Source organism: Oryza sativa, chromosome 10 (genome assembly GCF_034140825.1).
Source record: "Oryza sativa Japonica Group chromosome 10, ASM3414082v1".
In the NCBI taxonomy this organism is placed as follows: Eukaryota; Viridiplantae; Streptophyta; class Magnoliopsida; order Poales; family Poaceae; genus Oryza; species Oryza sativa.
In genome coordinates, this window is record NC_089044.1 from 3,459,771 (window position 1) to 3,472,033 (window position 12,263).

At 40.4% G+C, this 12,263-nt stretch overlaps 1 protein-coding gene across 1 annotated transcript; it reads left to right on the plus strand.

Annotated features, from left to right (window-relative positions):
* Nucleotides 1-5,440: 5,440 nt before the first annotated feature.
* On the plus strand, nucleotides 5,441-6,368 carry LOC4348134 (peptidyl-prolyl cis-trans isomerase). Its single transcript, XM_015757685.3, has one exon. The coding sequence runs from the start codon at nucleotides 5,560-5,562 to the stop codon at nucleotides 6,103-6,105; it is 546 nt and encodes a 181-aa protein (XP_015613171.1). The 5' UTR covers nucleotides 5,441-5,559; the 3' UTR covers nucleotides 6,106-6,368.
* Nucleotides 6,369-12,263: the final 5,895 nt, after the last annotated feature.

Consider the following 12,263-nt stretch of genomic DNA (forward strand, 5'->3'; position numbering starts at 1 on the left):
TTACAAATAAAAACTTAAAGCGACGGAGGCAGTGGTAAGATATGTATGGAAAAATGTTTCATGCAAACTGTAATGTAAACTCTCGTGAACCTGACCAAAAAATCATCAAAATACACAAAAATATCACACATGTAGGGTAGATGGTGTTACACAAATATATAGAAAATCTTATCAAATTCAACTTTGCTTATGAGATATGAAAATAACAAATTTTAAACCAGAGAACTATCCTGTCCTGACGACAGTGAATACCATGGTCGCGGTCGCATACAAATGTAAAGAACGGTGCAAAGTACAGTCGTCGCGTCCATGCATCCCGGTCAGTGTCGTCACATTGACCTCTCCCTCAAAGCGGATTCCTTTGTTGAAAACGACGTCAATTTGCAGCGAACCGCTATGAATATAGGTATGCAGATCGCTGTACATCAAATTGAAAGTCGACAGCCACCACGAAGCTTCCGCTCGGGCGCTTTCGGGCGCCATACGTAGTGGCAAGAGAATAATCTCCATATATGCTGCATGGACCTTTAATTTATTTTTTCAGTCTAATTCACACGACCGGCCGCCCATGATTATTCGATTCGTTAATCTGTTCGTGTATGTTGTGCAATGTTGTTGAATCACAGCAGCACTTGTGTCTCGTGATCACAAAACAGCTAGCAAAATGATACTGACATGCTCTTGCTGACATCACGGATCAATTTGGGGATTATTTTCGACTGGTCCCAAGAAAACTGAGTACTTACAAAATAAAAATAAATGAGTGAAGGCAATATATAGTTGTGGAATTTTCGGTAGAGGTAGCGTGGTCAGTTCATCTAGAAGTGTATTTTCATATTCTGTAGCCTACCTGTCTAGAGCCTAAACGCAAATCCAGTGTCGAATCCAAAAAATATTCACGCGTAAAGGTAAACTAATAGGAGTTCAAATACTTTTACAAATTACATGGTATTTTTTAAGACTATGAAACCAGACTTGGGGCTCAAGACCTAACTGCCCCATGCCAGTTTTTGTCCCTAGCTATGACGATTGCGGGTGCCATGCATTAAGTTGGAACTCTTAAATCAATTTGCTCTAGTTGTGCTGCGCGAGACCTTTGAAATTGGAAACTCTCCAAATTCATATAGGTCGCATCATTTTGTAGGAATTTAATTTAGATGATTTGTAACATGATATCATGAGAAATTTTCTAGAGTTTGAATTTGATCTACTTCTAAATCCCTTTACTCTTTTCATGTGAAACCGATAACCAAGTCGATGTTGCACCTGTTAAGTGTCCTTTCTTTGCTACTAAATGGGTAAGCTTTATTCGCTGATTGTTGCACCCATTTGATCTTGATTTCTGGAAACCTCTTCAGCCTGTCCTCGAGGAGTTGGACAATTGTCCTCACCACCTCTAAACTATCTATTCCAATTATCACTTTATCTGTACCCATCTCCATCGCCAGTTTAGCAGCTCGCTTGCATGCTAGCACTTCCGCCGTCATGGCATCTATCTACCCTTGGATAAAAATGATTTGCAGCAGCCACAAAATTTCCCAAAGCATTATTAATGACCACCCCCGATGCTCCCTTCTGTTGTGAGGAAAAAAAAGCTCTATCCGCATTAACCTTAATCCATTTGCTCTTTTGCTCCTTAAGGTTGACCAACCTTTTTAGTTGAAAAAGCAGGAAACTATTTTGATCCCTCGAGGGATGTCTATTCGTTGTTTGCATGTCACTCAAATAATCATGAAAAAAATTAAATAATAATTAGAGAAGATGTATTAACATGTAATATATCACTCTACAAGCATGCACGTTCAAATTCAACTTCTACATCTCGCAAAAAAAAAAAAACTACAACTAGTTAACGTATATTCACCGTCAAATTTGTTTTTTTTGTTGCGAGATGTAGAAGTTGAATTTGAACTTGCATGTTTGTGGAGTAATATATCACATATTAATACATCTTCTCAATTTTTTTTCATAACTATTTGAGTAACATGTAAACAACGAGGGGACATCCCCTTGAGGGATCAAAATCTACTAAAAAAAGCACCTTTTCAGCCACTTCTGAATGATGGTCCGGAGCCTCAGCATGCCTTGAATTATTTCTAGCTGCCCATAGGTTGTAAAGAGTTACTAAGATGGCATAGATAATGTGCTATTCTAAATTAGCTTACCTGTCAAGCACCTTAGCTAGTTTCTAGCTGGATGGATTCTAGCTTCTAGGTTAATAGCCGCTCATATAATTCTCGAGCTCCATATTAATTACCCAAACACCTCTACTTTTAAAAGAAACAAATTCTCGAGTTTATAAACCTTGATTATTATAAATGTAATTTGTACTTCTTTCATTTGGAAAAATATAAGGTGTGCATGTATTTGAAAAGAAATAAATGGTCAAAGGTCAATATTAAAGACCGTGTCAAGAACTAATATGGCATATACTATTTCTCAACGAAGTGAGTATTGTATTTGAGAATCTTTTGATATAGATTAGAGCATAACCAGGAACATGGCAATATGGTTTGTCTCCATCGGCCAGGAGAGAACTCACAGAAAATTGAGAGCGAAGCGAACAAATAAGAATTTGGACGGTGCATGTAATTGTACGTGCTGTCTCTATCTTTTTTTCGAATCAATAATTTGACATTGTGTTCAGTAATCGGAATCAGTAATATACTCCTAAAACTATTACAAAGAAAGCAACTGATATTGGAAGCTTACTTAAGTAGAATAATAAAGCTAGTCACTCGCCAAGTTGCAATGCATTTCGGTAAGCAAAGTGAAGTTGAAACCAGGGTACGTGCACGAAATTATTTAAACAATAACTAAAATAAACAACAGCACCTTTGAAGATTTGAGAAATTTGGGTTAAATAAAACATAAAAATTCAGTTGACTCGCACTAATTAATTTATACTCCTACTACATTATAAGGCCCTTTCGGTCGCTGACGAGAGGCATAAATAGGTGCGTTACAACTGTAGAAGAATCTCTACCTTACGCTCTTACAGCCATGAAAGATAGGTGCCTGCACTTTGTTAGGCAAGCCAAACTTGCACACTACGCAAGCAGAACAACATTGCCTTTCGTGATCAATTCAGTTACTATTATGAATAATTTAGCTTTGCATCATATATTGTTCAATCTAGAACAGAAATATTTCACTGGAAAATGTTTCAAGTCCTCAGTCACATGTTTTTTTTTTTTGGCATGTGGTCTGAATAGCTACCAGAAATTCTGTAAAAAGTAGGCCATATAGATTATTGTTTCACGTTCCTCCACAAACATGTAGACCAAAAATTTCATTTACATATATACAGGGATAAATTAGAACAAACAAATAATATGAGCAAACATTTGTATTTGTACTCGTATTTGTTATTTTGGTATCCTCGTGTGTAGTGACTAGTAATCAAATTTGACCTAGCTTCCATCTTTACATGAAGTATGATAAAAGACATGCATGCAAAACAATTTGTAGCACGTACTAAAAATGAATGTCCTTGAAGGTTTAAAATCAACTTACATATTTCCGCAATGGTATAATTCCTTGGTACTCCCTCCGGTCTTTGATGCATTAATTTTGACCATAACGTTTGATTATTTATTTTATTAAAAATTAGTGTGAATATAAAAAATATATATCACACTTAACATACCTTCAATAATAATATAAGTCATAATAAAATAGATGATATTCGCATATTTTTTTAAATAAGACGAATATGTAATCTATTTTAAAGTCAATCGTGCCAAATATCTATGACCAAAGGGAGTAACATGTAAGTATATATACGTATATAGGTCATTTTTAATCTCTACTTAATTAAGAACTGAGACACTTAAAACTATAATATATTTTTTTGTGTATCCATCTTTCATGCAATCACGAAAGTTTTTTTGTTAATTAATTTTTGTTTTGCATAGCAAAGAGTAAATAAGCGTAACTGTATGTAGTGAAAAAGAGGCAGAAATTTACGTGTGATAAATCAGTTTCTTTACAAACAGATAAGGCATATTCAATGGTAGACATAAGTATGGCATCTTAGATAATATAAGATTATTTAGTGACCGCGTCTTTACAATAGTTGAGACAATAAAGTCTCTAACCATTAACTTAAAAAATACTCCCTCCGTCCCTTAATATTTGACGTCGTTGACGTTTTTAAATATGTTTGACCGTTCTCTTGTTAAAAAACTTTTGTGCAATATGTAAAACTATATGTATATATAAAAGTATATTTAACAATGAATAAAATGATAGGAAAAGAATTAATGATTACTTAAATTTTTTTTGAATAAGATGAACGGTTAAATATGTTAAAAAAAAGTTAACGGCGTCAAATATTTAGAGACAGTGGGAGTATTATTTTCATTACTATTCTTTCTATTTTTGTCACTCTCATGTAATCATGTTTTCATATTACAGAGACTAAGAGTCGTTGTTGAGCCGTTACCTATAGCAATAATGTTTTGTCTCTTCTCTTTCTCGATCTCTTCTATGTCGACAAATAGTCCTGATTAGGAACAGTAAAAGGCCGTTATTAATCACCATTGTACATGCCCTATACAGCTTTTTTTTAAGTATCCAATAATTAACCTATGATATCCAGCACTGTCCTTAATTTACCCTAATTAATATGCATCGGCCGCCATAGTTTATATCGAACACCTCTAACCTTGCTTGTTACCTACGCAAAATTAACTTGAGCATATACAGATGGAAGCACATCTGTGCAAAAACCAACCATTTGGTTCCACGCAACATTCAACAGCATCACTAGCTAACTACTTTGCAAACCATCAATTATCAATGCACACATTCACATATATATAATAGTAACTGTATATATGCAGCTACTACTATTATTTTTCATGGTAATTAAGATGATATTGTTATAAATACTAGGGTAGTGCATGCTGCATCTGATGCATCCCCCAAAATATATTTTACCGACTATATTAACATATTTGCTTAATAGACAAACTCTTTGCCGGCCGCCTATAACCTAGCTAGCTAGGGTACAATCGAATCAGAATCTCACTTGCATTTCAACAAGATGTGTGAACCACTAAACCTCCATATCCCAATTTTGGCCACAAAGAGAACAAAAAATGAACCCAAAAAAAAGTTGATGTGATATTCCGACAAGAAAAACTCAAGTTATAGCCATGAAAAACACCTTGCACGTACACCCACATGAAAAATGAAAAAAAAAGTGTAGAATTAGGCACATGCATGATATTATTCTTTTAGCGTTAAAATCAGAAGATGAGTATCAAAGAGTCGTCCTCACGACTCACGAGAGAATAGTCCCCACAAAAGCAAAACTATTTTTCTTATACGCGGGAGGCATCTCTTTTATTCTTAAAAGCCATTGTTCTCTCCTCTTCCATGCAACCATTTACCATTGGCGCCTATATATATAGCCATCATCTCCTCTTCTCACAAGTCTCAAACCAAGAGACAACAAGTCACAATTTCTCATAGACAAGTAGCTATCTATCTCTATCTAGCAAGCTAGCTAGGTTGCTTGCATTCTCTCCTCTCTCTCTTCCTGTGTCACCAATGGCGCCGGCGGCGTCCTCCAAGTCCAACCCAAGGGTGTTCCTTGACATCGCCATCGGCGGCGAGTGGGTTGGCCGCGTGGTGATCGAGCTGCTCGCCGACAAGGTGCCCGACACGGCGGAGAACTTCCGGCGGCTGTGCACCGGCGAGCGCGCCGGGCGCTCCGGCAAGAGCAGGCTCCACTACAAGGGGTCGGCGTTCCACCGCGTGGTGCCCGGGTTCATGTGCCAGGGCGGCGACATCACGGCCGGGAACGGCACCGGCGGCGAGTCGGCGCTGGACGGCGCCGCGAGGCACTTCCCCGACGAGGGGTTCGCGGTGAAGCACGACGGGCCCGGGGTGGTGTCCATGGCGAACGCCGGGCCCAACACCAACGGCTCCCAGTTCTTCATCACCGTCGACAAGGCGCCGTGGCTGGACGGCCGCCACGTCGCGTTCGGCCGCGTCGTCGCCGGGATGGGCGCCGTCCGCGCCATCGACAGGACGGGAACCTGGAGCGGCAAGACGGTGAAGCCCGTCGTCATCACCGACTGCGGCGTGCTCTAGAAATACATATACATACGTATATATGCCAGTGTATACCGTATACGTACGTGTACCGGTGTACGTACGTATGCTGTACGGTTCGGTATACATTAAAATTGTGTCTACTCTAGCTACTGTGTGATGAGCGTATGAGAGTGTTAGCTGATGTAATTTTTTGAGGTTGCGACATGGTGGTTACAAACTATCGAGGACGTTAGCTGCCTCACTGATGGTGACTTAATCTAGCTACCAGATAATAAAATTGAGTGATTGAGCACATAAAAGAAGTGTATGTGTAGAGATTCCAAGTTTTCCATGATTTTTAAACTATAAGAACATATATACTTGCTACATAAAAATAAAAATCAACTCCTAGCTAGCTAGAGACGAACTTAGCATTTCGTCATATTCAGACCTTTGGCCCATGCATTCAATACAAGGTGAAATTAAAAAGAAAAGAGAGAAAATTCTTTATATGCCATTCAAAATTACTCGGCACCTTATATGCCACTGGAAATATTATGTTTCCTTTTATGCCTTAGTTTTCTTCCCTTCGATGCCACCACTGTTAGACTACTATGAAGTTGGTGTTAAGTAGGCCATAAAAAGACACTAGTGCCCTTGTTCCCTCTGTTTTTTCTCAGGTTTCTCTCCCTCCTGTTTCTATTCTTTTCACAATCGTGCATATTCCATCACCGAGACACCGACTGACTAACTGAGCTAGCCCCTGTAGTCCCACTACTGTGTGACATCGTTCGCTCCTCTCGATGCATACCAAAGAAGTTGCTAATGTCGGTGAACCACTTTCACAAGCTCTGCTGAACAAGCTTCCGTAATTAACGTAGGCACATATTTAATTATTCTTGATTGCAAGCTTTTGCAGTCATTTAATGTAACCATAGGTACACATTTAATTTGCATCAAGGGCACATACTAAACCATGAATTAACTGTCGGCACACATTTAGTTATTCTTGATTATCTTGCAGTCATTTAACTAATCATCTTGATTCGCTGGGAGACCAAGGATGCAGAGTGCTAGGCACATTTCAGATCATTTAATTAGTGATAGCATGGAGAGAAGAGTGAGGGTAATACAGGTATTGGAAGAAAAATCTAACATGGTTGACTCACTTAACGGTAGCTAAGGTCAGCAGACCTGACGGTGGTGGCACTAAAGGGATGAAAATTGAAACCCAATAGCATAGAAGGAAAAGTAACTTTTTTAGTGGCATATAAGGAAGCCGGGTAATTTAGAATGGTATATAAGAGATTCTCTATAAAAAAAAGATTTATAGGCCTTAAGATACGGCCCAGGTGACCCGAGGCTTGGTCAACTCCCCTGCTCTGGCTATAAATCTTGATGTATGTCAAGATTCATAGGAGTTGATTGTTTCTAGAAGAAACAATGTATATATGTTTGTGCTTGTTTAGTTGTTTGGCCATACAGAAAGATTCGTCTCCCTATTGATGGGTTATATCCTAACGATGGGATAGGGATGAAAATGGTATAGAAATCTTCCGACATATCGATACCGTTCCCGTAAAAATAATAATAATAAAATATGACGTTTCAAATTGTTTTCGAATGTAAAATTTAGTTTTTCTAATTTGTGTCTGCATTGTATTGAAGTTGCTACTAAATAGTCAAATTTATAAATATGAAAAAACACCATTTCCAAAAAAAATTCAAAAAAAATGACATCGCTCTGTTTTCATCCCTCCAATGGGATTTGTGTATATAGGGATTGATTGGTATGAGGATGTGTACAAAGATATTGCGAGGAAGCAGGAGACTGGGAGTTGAGTTTTATATATGTTCATGTCCAGTGGGTAATAACACTACATCATGTTTACATGTGTTGCTCCGTGGACAACACCAAATACAAAGCATATGATGGAAATTCTAATCTAACCTACACAACTATGTCGATGAGATAAGATCTTGGTGATATGGTCAACGGCTAGTTTTTAGGGAGTCATTTGTGTTGGTGTGTTGAGATTGTGATGCACTCCCTTCCTAAGAGCATCTCCAACAATCTCCTTAAATCTAACTCTTCAAATGTCTATTGGCCAACTCTCCATTGAAATAGCAAGTTAAATTTGTTATTTACTCCAACAGCCTCTCCATTCATCCTCTCTATTTTGAGTGTATGACAGGACCCGCATATCACCTCAACTCTTTCTTCTTCCTCATTTTCTCCCCCTTTTCCCGAGTAGCTACACGGGCAGAGAGCATGGCGGTGAGGCGGTCCCCATGGCGGTGCCACGGGTGGCGAACGGCGGCAAAGGAGGGGCCGCCCATGGTGCCAAGGCTCGTGCCCCCGCCGCCGCTGCCGCGATGCTCCTCTTCCACCTCCACCCTACATCCCTACGCCCTCGTCCGCCTCCGCCCCTACACCCCTTCGCCCCTCCTCCCCTCGGCCCTCGCCGCCGCCGCCACCACCACCACCTCCAAGCGCCACCGCCCAGAGGTGTTCCCCGTCCTTCCCCGTCCGAGGTCGACGAGGACGTCGAGGCCGCGCTCTCGCTCGACGTCCACGCGGCGGCGACGGCTCGTGCGTGACCGTGGCACGACGGCGACGACGATGATTGCCGTGGCGGACGGTGGACAACAGCCACGGTGATTGGTGGCCTAGACGTCAGTGGCGCCCTACCGCCCTTGTGGCCGGCGTGCCCTCTGATGGAGTAGAGAGAAGAAAGATGGGGATAGGAGTGGTGGTGGGACCCACCTTTGGCCAGTGGAGGAGGCTGGCTACATTTGGCTAGCCGATGGAGCAATTTGGCCATCCGGATGGCTTGGCTATCCAGATGGAGAGTCTGTTGGAGCTCGTTTTTTCTCTGTGTTGGCCAAATTTTAACTTGAAGAGCCAAATAGAGATTCTGTTGGAGATGCTCAACTTTAAATTTACACCCTAGGTACCCAGTATCCAGGTAGAACTCAAGAGTAATATTGGGGGTATATGATCCGAGTAGTCCTAGTCATCCTTGAGTCAGAATAGGTAGTCAATTTCATTTTTCGAGATCTCAACTTACTTATTTGCTCATCAATATATCCATATTTTGGATGATATCTATTCCTATACAATTATGTGTGTTGTATTGCAACTGAGGTATCTATTCAAATAAGGATGTTGCCCACACAACTCAACTATAATGAGCACCCAACTAGTCGGATGATATAGACATATATAGTCAATAACCAGCCGTCTAGGTTATGTCTGACCACATTAAACCCTTGTGCTAGGCGAGCCCTTGGGTGCAGCCGAAATATGAAATTTGAATAGAGTTCTGAATCTAAACCGTCAAACTATGCATAGAAAATCTCAGCTACAAATTGCTTGGCTTTGCTCAAAATTTGAACCATCACCGCATATGTAGATTCATTTGGAGTATGCCTAGGCATGCGAGACTATCTCTCTTACTCTCCCAAACCATAACCTTCGTTTGTTTCAAGTCCTTAACACTCATGTCATCCTTCGAGAATTCTAACATTGATATTACAGAGTTGAAGGACCTGCAGACCAGCCAAAGAAATATCCTATGGGCATGTGTCTCCCTCCTCCCATCCTCCCATTGTTTCCTCCTGAAATCCTTCTTGCTTGATAACGTGAATTTTATAGCAAAGACACAATGTGAGCAAGATGCAAGACCAGACACAATGAGGCAGTAAGGCATGAACTGAGTCGGGATCAATCTCTCTTACCAACTATCGCACCAACCCACAAAAACAAATGGTACCTGTATCACAAAGATAAGGGCCTACTCAATAAATCGTCTACTTAGATATGGTCATGCCTATGTTATACATCAATATCTTCTTTTTCCCAATCTAAGATTGGAGAAATTCCTTGGGGGCGTTGCTTTGGAGAAGTTCCTTTGAATCGATGACTGTTGATAGTCTTTTCGGTTCAAAAGCTTTCATATCTTGGTGTTCGGCGAAGCCTTCGCCTTCTTGGGTCCGCTTCGTTCTTGCAGTGGGCAACATGCTCTTCGGCTATTTCTGCTGATGAAGTCGGAGCTGCTCGCTGATGGGGTGCATTGATGCTTGGCAACGATGACATGTTGCAGTCTCTTCTAGGGAGCTGGTGCTAGCCGTGTGAAGGAAGTGGCTCTTTGGTGGTTTGGTTGATGTCCATTGTTAGATGTCAGAGCTGCTTTTCGCTTTGGTGACTTTCGCTTCAGTATCCTACGGTTGTGAAGTCGGCGCTACTGGATCGCTTGGGCGGTTAGCTCGGCAATGATAACACCTCTTCTGCGATGTCGAAGCTGTTGTGTCGCTTTTGTGTTTAGCTTGGCAGCGATGTCCTGCGGTTGGGCTCCACCATCTTTTTTTGTTGTGTACCTAGGTCCCTTGCTCTTCTCTGTGCGGTGGATTTTAGCCGGTTTCCCATAATTAATAATTAACTGTGCAGTTGTATGGTTTTCGGGCCCGGTTTTCCTTATAAACTGGGTCAATTCTCTTCTTCTTCAATACAAAGACACCCCCGATAGGGTTTAAAAAAAAGATTGGAGAAATAAGATTTAAGAGTGACCCATGGAGAAAATGGAGGTGCATAAGTTCAATATAAGGAAATCATCTTGATGAACATCACTAATTGTGCTAATGAAAATGTAGACAGAGAGGTAAACTTCCCAAAATCATCCTAGGCAGTTTCCTCGAGGCTTTTAAAGTGTAACACATGCTGCAAAATACTAAACCATGCAAAATATCAGTATACCTATAACCTATTACCCAAAATACTAAAATATGCAAGAAGGGGCGGACCCAAGGAGGTTCCCGGTATGCATCGGTATACCCAAAAATTGCGAAAACTTTTTAAAACTTTTTAATATGTAGTCAGTTGCGATAGGTAGAGAATTAGCGTTGGCGACAGAGCAAGCACGCGGCACTGCAGCAGTTGGCAGCAGATAGGTCCACGTCGGCTGGACTGGCGGAGGCTGCCTGCCGTCGGATATGTACAAGCACGCAACAGCATACCGTGGCCAGAGAGTCAAGCAACGGCTGCTCAAGGATGCCGACCAGGTTGAGCCGTTTGAGGTGTCGTCCTCGTCCACTCGTCCGTCCATGTCTAGACCAAGTATATATAATCTTTCTCTATCTTTAGTCTCTGTGCATTAGATTGATTGGTGAAATTAGTGAAATCTGAAATTAATGAAATCAATGTGAGTTCAAAAATTGAAGGCATATGCTTTTGTGATTTAATTTGTAGTTTGAGAACCGAGATCAAGTTTAATCGATCAAATTCAAATGTGAAGAGGAACATATGTCGATTCAACATAAAGAATCTTAGTGAGCTTTCCATTAAGCTCGTTGAATCAATTAAACTCGTATATTCAGATCAAGTTGAATCAATCCGTTTCTTTGTTTCATTGATTGTATGAAAAAAGAGACGTGAAATTCATAAGTACAATTTTTTTTTTGCTTCTCAGATCGATTCTATGCTATGAAAAGCACCGCAATTAAGATTTCTTAATTAATACATTTGTAATTAATACATTTGTGTGCATCAAACCATCAAGCTTTGATTTAGCCATTCGAACCATCACGGGCACACCCAGGATCAAAATCCTGTGTCCGCCACTGTATGCAAGCATGCTTAAGAAACTAGCCTAAATCAGGAATAAGTCAGTGATGTATCATTGCCAAATAAGCATCGAGAACAATCCCAGTTGCAGGTTGATTTAGTTATAATGATATCCATTCATAGGGACAGATCGAAAATAGATTGGAGGGGCTCCCCAACTCCTCTCTTCTTCTCTCAATAGTGATCCAGCGGGGTAGGGGCTCAAGCCCCCCCCCCCCCCCCCACACACACACACATACCTCACAAACCCAAAATAAAATGTTGGATCTGCCCTTGCCTATTCATATCAATAGATTGAAGTTGTTATACTAGAAACAGTGTAGTTGTTCTTCCCTTGGAAAACTACTCTAAGGCCTTGTACCGTTAGGACGATGTCTGAAGCTTTACGAGCAGCATTAGTCGAATCATCCAACACAATGCCAATATCGAAGCTATATAGCATCATTTGCACCACCATATCTTATATGACACTTTAACTCTTAATTATTGTCATTTTTCTTACCATATTAAAAAGAGACTCTAAACTAAGTATAATTTCTTAATTTTGAATTACTAATTTTGAATTTTGGTGGTATGAAAAAATACTATTGGA

Bases quoted from the DNA above. Each gene is read 5' to 3' on its own strand.
- LOC4348134 (XM_015757685.3), top strand. From the start codon at position 5,560: ATGGCGCCGGCGGCGTCCTCCAAGTCCAACCCAAGGGTGTTCCTTGAC.